Below are 19,181 nucleotides of genomic sequence, written 5' to 3' on the forward strand. Positions count from 1 at the left end.
GCCACAATACGGTTGAGCACAGAGACAAACAGTACATCCCCTGTGCATCAATGGTCAAGATTAGCAACGATTCAGGATTCATACACTGGAGGGATCCTTGACACCAGGGGAAGGAGACGTGAAGGTTAATTTTAAGGTTTTCAAAATAATTTTATCGAGAAAAAAGTCAGTAAAGGATAGAAACAAGGAGATTCGAGTCCGCGAGATGGCTTCATACACGGGAGAGCAGCAACATCATTAAAACAGCCATAGAAAATCTCATACAGTAAGGCGATGCAGTTAGATAACAGGATCATCACATTAGTAAATACGCACCCCCTAAAAGCCGCCCCCACTCAATCCACCCCACACCCGGACCCCGAATCGAAACAAGTATAGCGCAGAGACATGAAAGAAAGAGGCCCATAGACTAAAAAGAAACAGTAAATTACCCCCCCCACCCTACACCAATGCGGAGGCTACGGCCTGCCCCCCCCCCCAGCATAGTGCCTGTCGCCCAATGAACCCGAAATATAGACGAGAGAGAAAGTAGGAATAGAGTAAAGTAACTAAGAGAAGAAAGAAGAAAGAAGGCGGGGAGGAGCCCACGTAACCTCGGAGCGCCCGACACCACCGGCCAACCAAGCCTCCACACACTGAAACCCCACTACACCCAAAGGCGGTCGTGTGAAGATAGCATGTAACAACAAGGAAATGAAGGCAGACAGATCGCGACGAGTGCGCACAACATATGCAAACAATTCCAGTCCCAGTCCAGCCCGTCCGTGAAACCATGACGACATAAAGTAATCTAGCCCTGGCCCGATCGCGGGCTTAAGATTAGACCCGCCCACTCGTGAAGGCCCCGCATCCCAAACAGACAAAGACAATATGGCCGCTTGGAAGAAGATGGAGAAGTAGAGTCACAAAATGGCCGCCGATCATCTATTGAGGTCCCCTTGCACACCATATAAAATCCAGACCTGGCCTGCAAAGTACAGGAGTTCCACATAAAAGGAGCCGTAGGCCACCGTGAACGGTTCCTCGAGGACGTAAGGTGTAGCTCAGCTGGATACTCCTGCGGGCACTGTGAGGCAGGCAACAACAAAGCAGGCAGCAATGACCGGGGAAACAAAGTATCCGCCATTGAGCAGGAGAGCGATTGATCCTGGGTGCCGGGAAAGCCAAATGCAGACCCCAGTGTAGCACCATTATACCCAGTCGTTGCGTCCCCGCAGGAGGACCAAAGCACTGGCAGACTCACGTCTTGTTGATCACAAACGGGGCGCTCACGACCCGCAGCAGACAGTATAGAGTCGAACCGCTCACTTAGCGTTTGCAAGCCGACACACAATTGCAGACGAAAGTCCCGCAGGGCAGCCAGAATAGAGCCGTATGTCAGCGGAAGCTGCGCCCCCACAGCGGCAGCAGTCCGGGGCGGCACTGGGGAGCTGGAGTCTGGTAGAGGGAGGGCGAAGCGGGCAGCGGGCGAGACCGGAGCATCACCCCCCAGCAGCGAGCAGGCAATCAGTGCCATGTTTTACCACTGAATGGTACCGTGGCCAGGGGGGGGTCGTGACAAGGAGGCAATTCCCAACAGGTCTGCGCCGCAACAGGTGAAAGCCAACAGTCGCTTCCCCTCCCTCGGGCTCTCTTTGCAGCCGACTAGGCCATAGAAGAAGGGGGTCTGCAGCCTTCCACAGCGCGGTCCACAGAGCGGGGTAGGAGACCCGCCACGCCGGGGCTTACCCTCTAGCTCCAGCCCGTCAGGTGCAGGGTGCAGGAGGTGTCCGGGCGTCTCTCCCCCGGGTCTTCTGGCGACAGTCCGTGGCGTGAGGCGGGATCGGGACCGCGGGGCTCAGATTTGCACCAGCGGGTCCGGTGACTGCGACGCTTCCAGGGGGCCGGCCGAGGCCACAGTAGAGCAGGGGTCCAGTGCGGGGAACAAAGGCACCAAGAACTCCGGCATCCGGGCGGGCTAAGACTCCGGGAAAGCGGCGGCGCGGTCAGCGCGTCGTCGCACACGTTGCACCTCGAAAATCGGCAAGGATAGGAATCAGGATGATAGTCCGAGGCCAAGGGCCGACGGAGCAGGGCGCTCAAGCGTCTGCTCCGGTCGCCATCTTGGCTCCTCCCCCTGGTTTCAATTTCTGACTCTTGCGGTGTTGTATTTTTTCTTTTGTTTTGGTGTTTTCGTCTCTATGGAGTACGTTATTGATTATTATCTGTATTGTTTTATGGTTTAGCTGCATAAATTGCTTCGTAGACACTTATTAATTGCTATATATAGAGATAACTTTATTGTCTGTATAGTTAGTTTTTCTATTTTATTCCACTGCTATTTTACTTATATAGTTATATATTTAAGATACTCTTGCCTCTTTAAATTAAATTAAGTATAACAAGTGTTTATGTATTTGCGGACAGTTTACTAGATAACTTTCTTTAGATGTTACATTTTTTACTATGTACTTGCTTTCTTATTTATCTTTCATAGAGCTTCATTGACTGTTATATTGGTCAGTTATTTCATCCTTTACTTTCTTATGCTTCATCTTCTCTCTTCATACTACACCTTATAATCTTCTGTGGAAATCGTTTCTTTTTCTTTATTCTTTCCTGCTCTTCATAAGTTATGTATCGGTTTTGATGCTTTCTCATATTTGAGATAGTTATTAGCTTGTTTTTCACCATTTCCTCATTTGTAACATTGGACATTTTTCCCTCTTCTGCTTTCTCCATTCTTTTATGTTACAATGTATTGGTTACATATTTATTAATTTGGTATATACATGTTCCGATCTAGACTTACATGATGAATAGTTTTTAGAATTCTCTAATGAATTCTAGTTCTAGTTCATGTATCAGATATTTTTCCTTCTAAGTTAAGTATAATCAGTTATGTACTATTTTGGGGCTGGTTATGCTGATTGTTTTATCCCTCGCGATGGTCCCCTTGCTCATCTTCCCATGTCCCCCCTGGTATGAATTTGGTCTTTTTCAGACCTTCCTTGTTGATTCTTCTCTTTCTTCTTCTGCCTACTTTCCTGCTTTCTCTTTCCTCTTCTTTCCTCTTCTCTCTTCGGATTTCCTCCTTGGATTCTTCCTGTTTTGTGTTGGTGGCTAGTGTTTGTTTTCAAGTTTTTTTGGTTGTTGTACATCCTCTATCAAATATAGAATATCATTTTTCCCTATTATTGGTTTTATGTCTGGATTGAATATACTTTCTCTTAATGTGAAAGGTTTAAATCATCCAGTAAAAAGGTCAAAGATATTAGATTACTGCAAATCTCTTTCTTCGGATCTAGTCCTTTTTCAAGAGACGAACGTCTCTGCTAGGGAGGCGTCATTTTTGAAGAAAGAATGGGTTTCTGATGTTGCTTGTTCAGATGCTTGTGGCAAAAGAAATGGGGTAATTACTTTAGTTTCTAAACATTCTGGTTTGTCTATTGTTTCCTCTGAACAGGATACAGAGGGACGTTGGTTATTATTTAAGTTGTCTGATGGTAATGCTGATCTCTTTGTCATGAACATTTATGCCCCTAACAAGGATGATCCCTCTTTTTGGAAAGTAATCACCAAAAAGCTAAATGACACACCTCATTCTGGTAATCTTCTTGTAGGTGGTGACTTTAATTTACCAATGGATCCTATCCTAGATAGGAATTCTGCATTTAATTTTCGTCCCCCTAAATCACATAAACAAATGCTCAATATGTGCTCTCTTATCCATCTTCAGGATGTCTGGCGTCTTCATAATCCCACTGGCAGTGATTTCTCCTTTTTTTCGTCTCCTCATTCGTCCTTTTCACGTATTGACTTTCTTTTGGTTCACTCCTCTCTTGTTCAATCTTCCTCATCTCCGCTTATTCACCCTATCTTGGTTTCGGACCAGCCGCGGTGACGTTCACACTTTTGTCCTTCACCCCTAGGGCGAGTCCTCGATCTTGGAGACTAAACACAGAAATATTACATGATGTTTCCGAGGTTCGAGAGTTTTCCCATGCTATTGAGTTGTTTTTCCGTGAGAATGTGGGTTCAGTTGATTCCCCTGTTGTGCTTTGGGACTCTTTTAAATGCACTTTCCGTGGTCAGGTCATTAAATGTATGTCAAAGAGGAACGCTGCCATCAGAAAGGAACTTACGGACTTAGCAGCGGAAATTAAAACTCAGGAATCTCTTTTTCGGCAATCTAAAGATAAATCTTGCCTTCAATCTATTAAGAATTTAAAATATACATATAATACTATAGTCACTAAGAGAGCTCATATAGGTCTTCAGGCTCAGAAATCTAAGAAGTTGCTGCTAAAAAACCGGGCTGGCAAGATGCTTGCGGCTACATTAAAGTTCCAAGATTCTTCTTATAAATCTTCACAAATCTCTGCTATTAATGATCATCTTGGTAAGAAAAAGTTTCAGACTACTGAAATTCTTGAGGTCTTTCGAGATTTTTATAATAAATTATATACCCCTTCTACTCAATCTTCTTTTGAACAATGCCAAGAGTTTTTAAAGACAGTTCCGGTGAAAACTATATCGGAGGCAGATAATATCTCTTTAAATGGCCCGATTACCTCTGACGAAATTATTTCTGCAATTAAAGCAACTCGCTCTGGTAAAGCTCCTGGTCCTGATGGATATCCTATTTTGTTTTATAAAACCTTTATACCTGAGATTGTGCCGCAGCTTCAATCCGTCTTTGATGCTTTTACTAAAGATGGCTCTGTGTCTGGCTCTGCTGCTGATGCTACTATTGTAGTAATCCCCAAAGAAGGAAAAGATCATTCGGATCCCAAAAATTTTCGTCCTATTTCTCTTCTTAACATGGAAGCTAAGATTTTTGCTAAAATATTAGCTAAACGTCTAGAATCCTTTATTCCTCTATTGGTTCATCCTTCCCAAACAGGTTTTGTGAAGGGTCGTCTTGCACGTGACAATATCCGCACTTTTTGTCACCTTCTCGGTTCTGCCAAGCGCTCCAAGCTTCCGGCAGCGGCCTTGGCCCTTGATGCGGAAAAGGCCTTTGATAAGGTCTCTTGGCCTTTTCTACGAGCTGTTCTATGTGCACACAATCTTGGTGACTCCTTTATCCGTATGGTTATGTCTCTTTACTCCCAACCTAGAGCGAACATAAGAGTGAATGGAGCTACGTCGTCCTTTTTTAACCTTCGCCAAGGTACTAGGCAGGGATGTCCCTTGTCTCCTCTTTTATTTTTGTTATCTATTGATCCTCTTCTTAGAATGATTGACTCACATCCAGGTATTAAGGGGTTCTCTTTTGGGTCTCATCAGATTAAAACAGCTGCGTATGCAGATGATGTTCTCATTTTTTCTGATGATATTGCACTGGCCATCCCTGCTATTTCGGACACGATTTCTCTTTTTTCAAAAGTTTCAGGATACACTCTGAACAAAGATAAGGCAGAGATGTTCCCCTTAAATGCTTACTGTTTCTCTTCTCATATGGGTTCGGCGGGATTTAAGTGGCAATCTAAACAGCTAAAATACCTGGGTATCTATTTTTGTTCCACTCTATATGCTACGGCTACTTATAATGAATCCCAAACTATTCTTAAGGTGAGACGTCTTTTAGAAACTTGGTCTCCGAAGCATATTTCTTGGTGGGGCCGACTGCAGACTCTTAAAATGATGATCACACCTATTATTAATTTTGTTTCCTCTATGCTTCCAGTAAGGCTTTCTGATACCTTCTTTCATGAACTTGACTTACTTACCTCCAAATTTCTATGGAATGACAGAAGGGCTAGGATTGCTTATAAATTTTTACGGAAATCTTATGATATGGGAGGCTGTAATTTTCCTGATTGGGGGAAATATCAAACTGCTTTTCTGGCGTCCCAGGGTGCCCTTTGGTTTTCTTCTCCATCTCTTCATGTTCCAGCATGGTTGACAATAGAACAGGAACTGGCATCCCCACTGCCGACTGCCTCTTTTTTAACCACGAATACCCTTTTTATTCCATTCTCTCGTTCTATTATTTTAGACACTATTGCTGCGGTTCGCAAGGTTGATAAAAGAGTAGCAATTCCACTGCATAAAACTAGATGGTCGTCTATTTGGCGGAATTCTAAAATTAAAATTAATATTGATCCAGAGTTGATGTCTTACTGGGCTGGGAAAGGTGTCTCACTTGTTAAACATCTCTATGATTCCAACAATGACCCTTCCCCTTTCTCATCCCTAGCTCAACAATTCTCTTTATCTAATTTAGACTTTTATACCTTTCTTAAGATAAAGGTAGCACTTGCTAAAAAGCACCTTCATCCTTCTTCCCCTATGATTACGCTTTTTCAGTTATGGATCAGGACTGGTCATGTTGCGTCTCGGATTTACAAATTCTTATCGTCCTCTTCACTTCCTTCTCAAACTGTCGCACAGCAAAAATGTCTACATCATTTTGATCATAGAGTTACCGATCATATCTCTTCTGATACCTGGCAAGATATTGGTAAATTTTCTCTTCGTAACAAAATCGCCCCCTCTTTAATGCAGTCTAAGTTTTTCTCTATTAATCTTCTTCACTGGACTCCCATTCGTTTGTATTCGCTAAATCTCAAAGAAGACAATCTGTGCTGGAGTTGTGGGCTTTTACCAGGCGATTTTCAACATATGTTCCTTGATTGCTCCCTTCTCCAACCCTTTTGGGATTTAATTCACAAACACCTCATGCTCATCTTTAATATTAAATTCCAACTTTCTTTTCCATTAATCCTTTTAGGTCCGTTGGCGGCCCCAGTCCCTCTGCCTTTAGATCCCATGGAGTTACAGTTGCTGGATCTCTTATTGACTATTGCAGTCAAAGTAATTCTCATGGAGTGGAAATCCTTTTCATCCGTCTCTTACCATACTTGGTGGGCTTGGGTTTCCTTTCTACGAAGTGCTCATACGTCAGTTGACCATGCTCATCTCTCTCCTTCTATATCTACTGGTGTTTGGAAAGCCTTAGATTCGTACATGGTGTTGGCCTCCGAGGGGTTGGTGGAGCAATATCCCTTTGATTTGTCTCTTTAGTGTTGTCTTGTGTGTCGGGTGAATCCTTTGGAAATCCTCTCCTCTTCCTTTTTTCCTCCCTGTCTCTCTTTTTCTTTCTTCATCTCTTTCCTACCTTTTCCGTCTTTTCTTTCTTCCTCTCTTTTCTTTCTTCTTATCCCTATTTTGCTATCTGATGGTGATACTTTTGATAATTATCTTTGCCGGATATCAATTTGTTTCGTCTCTCCTTAATTAATTTATTTATCTGATATCTGCGGATTAATGAATGACAATGAGTTGATTTCCTATTATTTAATTTTATTCTAACATATTTATTGCCTTTGTCTGATATCAATTGTATCACTTTTGCTTGTATCTCATGTCCGTATTTGCTTCTTTAAAATAATAAAATTCTTTTGAAATAAAAAAAAAAAATCCATAGTTATTTTGCTCACCACGTCATTCCAGTTTGGACCAAGCCATATGCAAATCAGCCTTGACCCTGTTCCCCATTGGAACAGTCCAGCCTGATGGATTAAACCCAGATCTCTTTGACATTGGGGGTTAATGTTTGCATTGTTCACCATTCTGTTCATCATTTGTTCCTTTTGTATAATTCTGGTATTGAGCACCTAGTTTTCTGTCTTGATCCTGCTCTCAAAGAATTTGTATTTCTCCTTGTTATATTTTTATTCTCTTCCTAATGACTGCTTGTATGCCCTAGTTGCCATTATTCACATTTAATACAAATCAATAAATGTGTAAAGCACCTCAAAACAGCAATATAGTAGTCCATGTAGCCAGCATTAGAGGCCTGCTCTGTGAATTTACTTGTTTATTTCTGTTTCAGAACCTTTATGACAGTATCAAGAACGAGCCATTCAAAATTCCAGAAGATGATGGTAATGATCTGACTCACACGTTCTTCAATCCGGACCGAGAGGGCTGGCTGCTCAAACTCGGTGAGTGCAAATCTGTCTATGTAGGTGCACTGTACACAACCAAATAAAATCGATAAGAACACTAATAATTTGCATTGTTTTTGCCAAACGGTAAGACGGTTTCAAGACAACATGCTTCGTAGACACAGATAAATACTAAAACATGGGCTGAAAGCAAATATATATTCTGATTTGTTCATTCTTCTTACACACTATGGATAAACATTAGCCAATAAGAGCACTTTGCATACTTTGTGCCTTGTTGATTTTGCCACCGGACATTGTGCCTTCTGCACCGCATCGCCTAACTAAACAGTGCTGCAGTTGAAGTTGGTAAAATGCCCTTGGGCAGGGTGGGGAGAGAAGAGGAAAGGCCACAAACCCCCCCCAAAAACTTCAATCACAGCGATGTCAATAGTGTTTTGGTCTTTGACCCGCGGTGAAATGCCTGCAAATCAATTGGAACTGAGCTCATAAAACATCCTATGAGAGGCCTGAGCGAAAATATAACCATTATACAACAAACCATCAATGACTATTGGACATCCTTGAGTATTGAAAATACAGAAAATACTACTCAGTAAAACATAAAACATGTATCTGATCTGTAAAAATTAAGCTTGGACTAATATCAGGACAGAAACGTATGCTCTGTTTTTAGGTCAAGCACAAGTAGCGTATGCACAGTCTGCAAGACAGTTGTATCTCTCCTCTGTGGGCTTTCTGGCACGCTCATCATTGCCATTCGTTATTCGTTGAGCCATTCAGAAATGCTGCCTTTTTATTGGTGTATTTGCTTTAATTGTTCCTTTTTTGGGTGCCTGGTTCCCTCCCAGGGGATTTCACTTAGTGAATCTTTTTGTTTCCCATCGCACCTCGTTTACGCTTCCTCCTGTGACAGTGCGTGATGGCCCCTCCTCCCATCAGGGCATCGCAGCCTCAGTCAAAACACAGTGTTCCGATAGGCACAGAAGGTTTCGTTCTTGTTTTATTAAAATTGGCGCGACTGCCGCCGTGCTTTATCTTTGGCGGCCTCGTGCCTTTACTGCCTGTTTACATTTTGCCAAAAACGGACTCCTAAAGCCATTCCTTTCCCGGCGATGACTTGTAAAGATTACAATATTGTGTTTTGCCGGAGAGTACATTTTTATAAGCTTTCAAATTGAGTGAAAGACTGCAGTCGGACAATAAGTGTGCTTTCACGTGCCCCATCAAGTACACTGGCATAGACAAATAAATGGAGATTGTTTTGCTATGGCACTCGTGCATATTATACCAAAGGGGAGGAATAGGCATCTCAATTTTGATAAACAAGAAGTACTTCGAACATTACATTTTAGCTCAATGAAATTCTGTCATGACATTTAACGTAATTGATCTTTCTTCGTAGAAAATAATTTGTAAAAGTGTAGGTGTGTCAGATTATGAAGATTATTATTCAGGACTGGCAGGTCTGTTCCCGGTAATTAGTTGCATCTATTTCAGAGAAAAAGACCAGATCAAATTTCGGTTTTGCAGGGATCTTAAGGGTACTTAAGTCAGATAAAAAAAATAAAAAAAATTGCCCGTGGTTTACGTTTCAGGCGGCTTTTGGGAGGTCACTGCATGACTAGCGTGAAGCAAGAAGTTAACGCCGGGTTGCAAAATCGGCTGATATATTTGCCAGAGAATGGCACGAATATCCTTGGAGTAAAATGAAACCAGTCCACACAGTTGTATTTAGTATGATATAAACTGTGGTATGGGGTAATCCAGTGTAATGTGCTGTAGAAAAGGAGCTTTCCCAGTGATTAACTAAATCCCTCAGACCCACCTTTTAATGACATTCTTTTAGAAAATGTAGTGCACATTTGCAATGTAGCAGCATGCACCTTTTGAGCTTCCTTGATTGGAATGAAAAAGTACTTTCTGCACAGTGGCAAATGTGCTTATAACGTTTATAGGCCTCATCTGTTTGGTTCGTCATTGCCCTATCTTTGAAGGAAAATTCAGTCGATGCAATTCATCTGGTACCCATATGAATTCCACTTGTCCAAACACTAAATGTCAAGCAAATTATAGAACACTAACAGCGTGAGAACTTTTAGTCAAAATTGAGGTAAAAGCCATTCTGCTCACATGAGGGCCAGAGAATAACCAAGCTATATTACCAAATTCTACAAATGTTTATACTCCTCCACGTTTCCTGCCTTCCCCGGACACCAGGCATTTCTGATCCTGATGTTGTTGCGTCTTGATCTATTTTCGAGGTCTTCAGCATGGGCCTGGTGATCTAGCTGCTGATCGGTGAGGCGGATTAGTTACTGTCTGAGCTGCTCGAGTTCCTCGTCTCTGGTGATCTTGTGAGTCTCCAGGGCGTCCACTCTGTTCCCAATGTCTGAGATCTCCTTCCTGACTCCCTGCAGGTCCTGCACCAAATCCTTCTTAATCGACTTCAGGTCTTCTCAGAGGGACGTGAACAAGGTCCCCAGGTAGGATCGGGTGATCAGTGCATCTCCACCATCCGCGTTCTCAGAGGGCAGGGGAGCAGCCGAGAGTCTCTGATACTCCGAGACAGAAGTCTTGGTTAGCATGTCCTTCAGGGAGCAGTCCTTCTTGGTGCGGGGAGCCGTCATGCCTCTGTCTGTGGTGCGAGTGTCCTTGGCTCTGCGCTATAAGGGCGAGGAAGTCTTTTCCACAGCGGCAAAGGATCTGTGTTAGCGGGGATCCCGCCTCCCCCCCACATTCAAGAGGGCGCAGTATCTTAATCTTCAATGTGCGAAGTTCAATGGGGAGAACACAACCCAGGGGTGCTCCTCTCCAGAGTCAGAGGCATATGCCCGTTGGGCAAAGTGAAGTAGTTCACAGGGCTCTGGCCGCTCTGCTCTGCGTCTCTGTGGTGATCTCAGGGGTCCCCGATGCTTAGTCTTTGCAAGGGGACGAGGCCAAGCAGTACGCCCCTTGGGGACCTAGATTTGCGCAGCGCTGATCAGCTCGTCTCCCCCACCTCGCCCTGTACCTCACTCGCCTGTCGCACTCAGGATGCTGCTGTAGGGGACTTCGTGGCTTGCTCTCCCGGGAGTGAACTCTGCAGCTGGATACTAGCTTCCCCAGTCCCTCTTAGGGAAGGGCCCCCCTGTCTTCGTCGCTCTCTGATGCTCAGGGTTTCTTTTCTTGTTGGCCCATTGGGCCCTGGCTGTGAACCCTGTATCATGGACCCGCGCCGGTTCAGGGAGCCCACTCGCATTCTAGATGTGCCCCGGCTTCTGTCTCTCCTCGCTGTCTCTCAGCCCACTAGGCCCAATCGCGGCTTAGTGTGTCTGCCTGGTTGCTTTAAAGGGCCATCCGGGTGTGTCCACCTCTTGGCCTCAGTGATGTGACCACTCTCGCGGTCTCAGGGGGTTCAGGCCTACGGCCGTCCACCGGGACCAGGTGTGTGTCTGTTGGCCGTGTGATGTCACAGTCAGAAGTCAAAGGGTCTGGGAGAGCACCACGGTCCGCCGGACACCTCCTGCCTTTCGAGTTCGTTCCGCAGGCCCTCGTGTGCCGGTGATATCATCTCTCACTATCCGGGGCGCCAGGGACTTCCGTGCCCCCTCGTCTTCTCTTGCCTCCTACAGCCTGAGCGTCCATCACTGCCTTCTTTTGCTGTACCGCCGTGCTTTGCCGCCCCTCTCTGCTCTCCGGCCGCTGGCATCAGGCCTCCGCTATACTCCGGGGCCGCCCACTTGTCCGCAGGCCTCCGCACTACTCGCCCAGCCGCTCGGTCCAGGTAGCCAGAGGGACTACAGGTTCCGGAAGCCACAGAGCGATGGGTCCACCACCCCCAGGAACGGGGGCGCTGAGAAATTAAAGCGGTTTGACAGGGCCGGAGCGGAGCAACCAGAATACGCGTCCGCTCACTCCGCCATCTTGGCCACGCCCGCCCCCTACAAATGTTTATACAGTGATGTAGGAAACAATGTTTTCTGATGTGCTGTCTGTGAGCAAAAATGGGGGAAATATTTTCACTGGGTTGAGCCTACCAATCACGCATCTTTGTATAAACAGCTGTCAGAAAAGTGCAGCTGTGGAAAGTTATACAGGATTTCATTCTCAGGCGGAACAATTGGCACCATTTAATTGGGTATTCTGCAAATGTTATCCGTAATCCAGTTTGTGGCTGTGCCCGGTAGGAGGTCTATATTGTCATCATTCATTCTAATGTAGCCAGGTTCAAATGTGTTAAGGTAACCATGTTGTTCCTGCTTATATTTCACATGCTTTACTTAATCTGTCATTCCCTATGAGTGTTTGCTTTTTTTTTAGGCAGCATATTACTCGTCTCCCCTCCCTCATAACATATTTCCCATTTTCTGGTTCTCGAGCACCGCGAGGTCATATGAACGGCAATAGCACTATGCAAATATGATCACGCCACTGCAAATAAAAAATTCAAAAGTAAAAAACAGTGCGAGACAGATTGCATTGCAAATGCTTGTCTCACTTCTCATTACTAAAATAACATAAAAATATGCTATGGGGCTTGGACTAGCAAGATGAGCACCTAGACATTTTTCTCCTGAGCTTCAGTGTAGGCCAACGTAAATCTACTTCATCCTAATCACAAAGCGATCATCCAATATGAGACCATGCGCAAAACAAACCCTTTGAAGATAGGTCAGCTGAGAGGGATGAAAGTTCCACAGGCGACAACAGAGACTTAAACCACGAAACTCTGAATGAGGCACTTAGGTAACACTGAGACTTTTGTGAAAGGCGATGCCTGTTTTGAGAGTGGGGCGGAGCTAGTTGCTGGAGTGGCCTGCCGGAGGACGGAGAGGCCTGAGGATACAAAATACACTCACTGAGTGACAAGGACTGCCTCAGTGTTACGGTGCTAGTGGAGTAGATTGGAGTGGAGTAGATTGGGGTAGATTGGAGTGATGTAGAGTGAATTGGGGTGAAGTGGAGTAGATTGGGGTGGAGTGGGGTAGATTGAGCAGATTAAGGAGCAGTGGGGTAGATTGGAGTGGGATATATTGGAGTAGATCGGAGTATATTGGGGTAGATTGGAGTGGAGTGGGGTAGATAGGGGAAGAGTGGAGTGAGGTGGATTTGGGCAGATTGGAATTGGGTAGACTAGTGTGGTGAAGTGGGGTGGATTATTTTTAGGGTAGATTGGTGAGGCCTGGGGTTGAGTGGAGTGGACATAGGTAGATTGGAGTGGAGTGGGGTAGGGTGGTGTGTGTTAGATTGGGATGGGGTAGGGTAGACTGGAGTGGGGTAAACTGGAGTGGGGCGGATTGGATGGGGTAGATTTGAGTAGGGTCGTTTGGGGTGGTGTGGGGCAGGATATACTGGAGTGGTGTGGGATAGATGCGGGTGGCATGTGGTGGATTGAAGGGGAGTGGGGTAGATTAGGGCAGAGTGGAGTGGGGTTGATTGGAGTAGTGGGGTGGGGTGGGGTGGAGTAGGATAGATTGGAGCGCAGTCGAGATTGGGGTGGAGTGAGATATATTGGGGAAGAGTGTAGTCTGGTACTTTAGAGTGTAGTGGGGTAAATTGGAGTGTAGTGGGGTAGATTGAAGTATAATGGGGGTAGGTTGGAGTGTAGTCAGACCCTCAGAATATTGCAGCATTGATTTGCAAATTTAGCGGCATAAAAAAGGAAATTTAGCGGCATTATTTAGCCATTTTATTTTACTTCTAATCATTTCTTTTTAGCCTTAAATCAATGGAAACTGTTTTAGCAGAGTTTTCATTTGAAATAGGCATGTTTAAAGTGTCTGAGAGTCTTTGATTGCTATATTTTCCTTTGTGGTAACATTTTGGAGCATAGCACAGGGTCGCTGGTCATTCTGTCTTCTGTGCCATTGTGCTGACTTGCGGCTAGCGGTTCCAAGTCCCAGAGCCATCTGCTGTAGGACACCAAACCTCTTCCACAGGTGCCCTAGGGCGCAGGATTGTAGTGGTTGTAGGTGCATTGCCACGGCTCATATAAGCATGGTAAATATTGCTCTAGGCAGATCAGTGGCATGGGGTGGGTTTAAGCCCTTTCACAATGCAGCTCCCACCTCCATGTGACTTACAGGTACTGTGTGTGGAGTCTACACACCAAATATAAGACTATTCCCACCATAGCCCCTCTCCTAGCAACACTCCCTCCCCAGGTTATTCATAACAGTAAATGCCCTTATCAAAATGGTCCAAGAATATCATTGCCAAAATATTGTCAGACTGAAAAATTCTGTCCTAAATTTTGGTTACAAAAATATAAACTCATTGGAGTTAATAATAAAGAATGTGTGGCCATTGGGACAATAGGTTTGTAAACAATATGAACAACACTATATTTATGTCATGCAATATGTTTGATAACAGTATTCTAACACACAACCATCTGTAGCGTGTTGGTTGCATACCTTATGTAATCAGTGGCCATTTTTTGCATACAATGGGCATTCCTTCATGCATCCTTCTCTCATTCCCTAACCTTTCCCCCCCCAAACTGCTCATCACAAAGTCTCCCGGTGAGGAGCAGATATCACACAGTGGAAGGGAAAATGAGCTGAAAACCACTGTAAATAGTGGATTTCCAGCACTCTTCCCGAGGCTTTGAACTGCAGACATCCATTAAGTGGCGTAAAAAGACCCCAGGACATTAGCACCAGCCTCAGCAAACAATTTTTAGGTCTCGCCTAGTGCTGCGAGATCTATTGTCGGGGCGATTTCGGAAGTGGAGTGAAAGCTCTGCCCATCATTTTCATTGACAGGCGTCATACTTTATGGTAAACGCTGGCCTCCGATTGAAAGTGAGGCTTTTTTGTCACCGCCCTGTCTCCTTCTGCGACGGCCCGTCCGGACTGGATTGTTTGCTTGCGGTGTTACACGGTGGGCTTTATCTGGTGGGTGAGCACTATTTTTTATTAAAAATGGATACTGATGGGGACAATGGTGGCTGCAGAGCTATGGGCTCAAAATTGTATGTTTTTCTTACTTTAATGAGCGAGGCGTCCGCTAGGGACACCGCGCTCACTTCTTTTATTTTTAGCGCGGTCCGCTTCGGCCGCGCTTGTTTATTTAATTATATTTTCGCAACGGGTCTCTGTGAGCGAGCGGGATTACAGGGCTTTGTTTTCCGCGTCCGACGAAACTGGTCTCTGTGATATGAAGACCATAACTCAGTGCCTACACGTCTGAAGTACTCCCAGCACATTCCCCTACCTAAATGTAAAACGTATACAAAGCACACCTCCTTGGCTGATGAAAGTGTCAATCGTGACGGGTCAATACCCGAGTTTCCAGGACATGCTTGTGCCTCTTGTTGCCGGCTCGTCAAGGCGCACCGCAGTGAGTGCTTGCCTCTGGTGATCACAGCTCACCTTGACATCGCCAGTTATGCACAAGTACCCGCAACACCCCTGATCAGTAGCACTACTTCTGGGGTTCTTACCTCCGAGTCCTCTTTAAACCGCGGCAGGGGTGGAAACGCAAACTTTATATTCTCCAGGTCCCCGAGCCTGGCTGGTGTGCAAGGTGGAAGAAAGGCGTCTGGGTTCGGCGGAGCGGTTATTTCGGTAATACAGGTCACGGTTCCTTGTGATCCAGCACAAGAGCAGCTAGCAATTCTAATTCAGCCTCCATGCTGCTCCTATTAAACGGGCGGGCACCCACGGCTGCGCACTCCCAGCTTCAGGAACTTGTGCTTCCGGGCTACCATCATCGCCACAGACACAGGAGGGTGGATCTAGTGGGCAGGGCACCGCTGAGGTCGAGCTGGGCCGCAGCGGTGCTTGCGTAATCTTCTCTCTAGCTGCAGTCCCGGCCTCCCCGTCCGAGTCTTGTGTGAAACCGCAAAGCTCCAGCTCCTGTGAACGGCAAGTCGTTGCTTCACTCAGGCTTTTGTGTCCTTGTACTGCACCATGGGCTGTTAAGGACTTCCTGTCCGGTGTTTCACGCCTGGGATCGGCCATGTGGAGCTGTGTTGCAAACTGGTATCTGGAAGCACAGCCGGGTGCGAGCCTTGGACTAGACAGGGCTTCACCCCCCCACCCCATGTGCTAAAGTTCCTATACTTAATATTGCCCTTACTCAGAGGAAGGGGGAAAAACATATTTTTTTAACAGTGTCCATTAGGACTGACTGTTCTATTTATAACATTTGGGAAAAGTGTTTTGTAAAACGGCTGTTCGAGGCATATGAGCTACAGATCACACACTTTGCATAGATCGCCATCTGGTGTTGGGCCCGGATGTTTGCACTTGTTTTTGTCCTGGAAAGTCTTTGGAAGTCTCGAGGTAGGTGACTCCTCCTTTGGATCATAGTGCGCATGGGCATCGGCTCCATCCTCACATTGTTTTTTTTCCGCCATCGGGCTTGGATGTGTTTCTCGCGCTCCACTTCGGAACCGTTACCGATTCCATTTCGACGCGCAATCCTTCACCATTTCTTCGGTATTGTCTCGATCGCTAACCCTACTCGTTGCGTATCTCTCCAAGTCGAAGTCTTCGATTCCGGTCGTCGACGAAGACCTTCGGGCCTACCTGGGCCTTGGCATCTGGCTCATGAAAAGGACGCCATTCAAAAAGTGTCCTCGATGTGGGTCGAAGTTTCCCCACACCTCTGCTTGTCACCGGAATACGAGGCCGGAGACTGTCCAGCTTGTGCCTCTTTCCGCTCCCAAGAAGACAGTTCGGGATCGGCGAGCTCGGAGGACCATGGCTCGCTCGTCGACAGCAATCCCCAACGACATCTTTCAAGAGGGCGTCGATATGCCGGAGCGGATTGAAGAAGGCCTTGTCAGCGCTTCCGAAGCTGATGACTCCGACGTCTAAGAAATCACTCCGGCGCAGAGGGTCATAAGTAAATACGTCGACCCCGACCCCCTCCATACAAAAAAGGCTTCGGTTACATCTTCGCCTTCGGGCCCAGGTGCACACCAACACACCGCTTCCCATGCCCCGCCCTCGGGCCTGGCAAAGAAGCCTACCAAGCCTTCAGGCGACTCGGGCTCGAACCAGCCTGCGTCCGGTGCCGAAACTCAATCTTCGGCACCGGAAAATAAATGGCCCTCCTCCTCTGTGTCGACCACTGCTTCCACCTCAAAGCCCTCGACATCGAAAACAACAAGCACCGACTCGCCGGCAATGAAAAAGCACTCGGAGCCGACCAAGAAGCCACTCCCCAACAGTTCGGACTCTCACTCTTCGAGACCCGAAAAACATACAGAGACTGCAAAACACGGGTCTAAATCCAAGGACACTCCGGAGCTGAAAAAGCCCTCGGAACCAAAACACTCGGCGCCGAAAAACCAAGCTTCATCAGAAGAGCTTTTTCGACCAGACCCTGCACAAAAAACTCTGGTTAACGACCCTAAAACTGGTCAATTGACACTAAGCTCCAGGAAAAGACCACTGGACAAGCCTACACCTGCTCCCCCACCTAAAAATAGGGACATTGCTACATCCCCTCTTATAGTCCCTTCTCCACCACCACCTCACTCTCCTGCACCATCTTTTACACCAGTAGACGATGATACCTCTGATGACACGGGGGGTGCAGACGATGTGCCACTAGGGGATCCAAGCCCACCTGGTTCCCCTGACCCGTGGGATAACTATAATACACCTGATGTCCCTAATCTCCCGCAAGACGACATCTACCCCTCTAGGCCTTACCCACCAGAGGACACCATGGGCTTTAATCAGCTCGTACACCGATCTGCCCAGTACCACGGGGTCGACTTACACACAGACCCCGTCGAGGAGGATTTCTTGTTGGACACTTTCGACACCACACAAAGGTCAACATCTACTTTACCCATGCTCAAAGCAGTTACTAAGCATGCTCCTGATGTATTCAAACATCCTGTTAGGGCTTGAGTCATCAACCCTCGCATAGAAAAGAAATACAAAGCTGCCCCTACAGACCCAGCTTACATTAAGGGCCCTGTTCCTTTAGACTCCATGGTGGTATCCAATGCCAGGAAGAGAGCTAACTCTCAGACATCAGATAACGCAGCCCCACCCGATAAAGAGTCTAAACTCTTGGACGCCTCCGGCAAGAGGACAGCCTCACAAGTGGCTAACGTATGGCGCATCGCCAACACTCAGGCCCTGCTAGCCAGATACGATAGGGATCATTATGACGAGTTGAGTCCCTATTGCAACACCTCCCGGACAAATATAAAAACAAAGCCAACGACCTCATCCAGGAGGGTAAACTAATAACCAATACCTCCATTCGTTGCGCTCTCGATGTGGCAGATACCACCTCCAGACCCATAAATACCAGTGTCCTTTTGCGTAGGCACGCTTGGCTACGCATTTCAGGCTTTAAGCCTGAGGTACAAAGTTCGATCCTGAACCAACCATTCGACCAAGAGCACCTCTTTGGCCCTGATGTAGACTCCTCCCTGGAGAAAATGAAAAAGGACACGGACACAGCCAAGTCAATGGGAGCCTTGCAATCGCAAGCTCCCAGACGTTCTTTTCGTCGCTCCTCCTACAGAGGCAACTCCAGAGGCTACTCATCAGACAACCCTTCCACCTCTTACAAGGCTTCCACCCAGTCAACCTTCACCAGAGGTTACCAGAGAGGAAGTGACAGAGGCAACCATAACAAGGGCAGAGGTAAGACTAACCACACCCGCTCTACCTCCACCCCTACCCAGTGACTTCCCTCTGCTTCCCCTCGGACCATTCCACTCCTGTCGGTGGAAGACAACCACAGTTCCTGCCTGTCTGGACCAACATCACCACAGACAGGTGGGTGCGACAGATAGTTCAATCAGGTTACTGTCTCGAACTTACCTCTACCCCCCAAACATACCACCCAAACAGCGTCCAATGTCACAAGAACATCTATCTCTGCTAAAGCAGGAGGTAATCTCCCTAATACAAAAAAATGCAATAGAACTGGTTCCCCTGCGCCAACAAAACACGGGAGTCTACTCCCTGTATTTTCTCATACCAAAGAAGGACGGCTCTCTGAGACCTATTTTAGACCTCCGAACCCTAAACCTATACATACACTCAGACCATTTCCACATGGTCACACTTCAGCAGGTCCTTCCTCTTCTTTCACTAGGCGACTTCCTTGCTACCATAGATATCAAGGGCGCCTACTTCCATATTCCCATTCACGCAGCTCACAGGAAGTATCTCAGGTTTGTAGTGGACGGGCAGCACTATCAATTCAAAGTGCTCCCGTTCTGAGTCACAACAGCACAAAGGGTATTCACCAAGTACCTAGCTGTAGTAGCAGTCCACTTAAGAAGACAGCAAATTCACGTCTTCCCATATCTCG

The 19,181-nt window shown here is 46.4% G+C and overlaps 1 protein-coding gene across 3 annotated transcripts in view; it reads left to right on the forward strand.

Moving 5' to 3' along the window:
• The window catches only part of CYTH1 (cytohesin 1), a 765,922-nt gene that overhangs the window by 634,555 nt on the left and 112,186 nt on the right, over positions 1-19,181 (forward strand). For 2 of the 3 annotated variants that reach the window (XM_085617468.1, XM_085617469.1), the window contains exon 9: positions 7,823-7,935. In XM_085617468.1, coding sequence (XP_085473594.1) covers positions 7,823-7,935 — 113 coding nt within the window. The remainder of the gene's footprint in view (positions 1-7,822; positions 7,936-19,181) is intronic. The other variant, XM_085617467.1, reaches the window with a different exon arrangement.

The sequence above is a fragment of the Triturus cristatus genome, chromosome 7, assembly GCF_964204655.1.
Source record: "Triturus cristatus chromosome 7, aTriCri1.1, whole genome shotgun sequence".
NCBI classification, from domain to species: domain Eukaryota; kingdom Metazoa; phylum Chordata; class Amphibia; order Caudata; family Salamandridae; genus Triturus; species Triturus cristatus.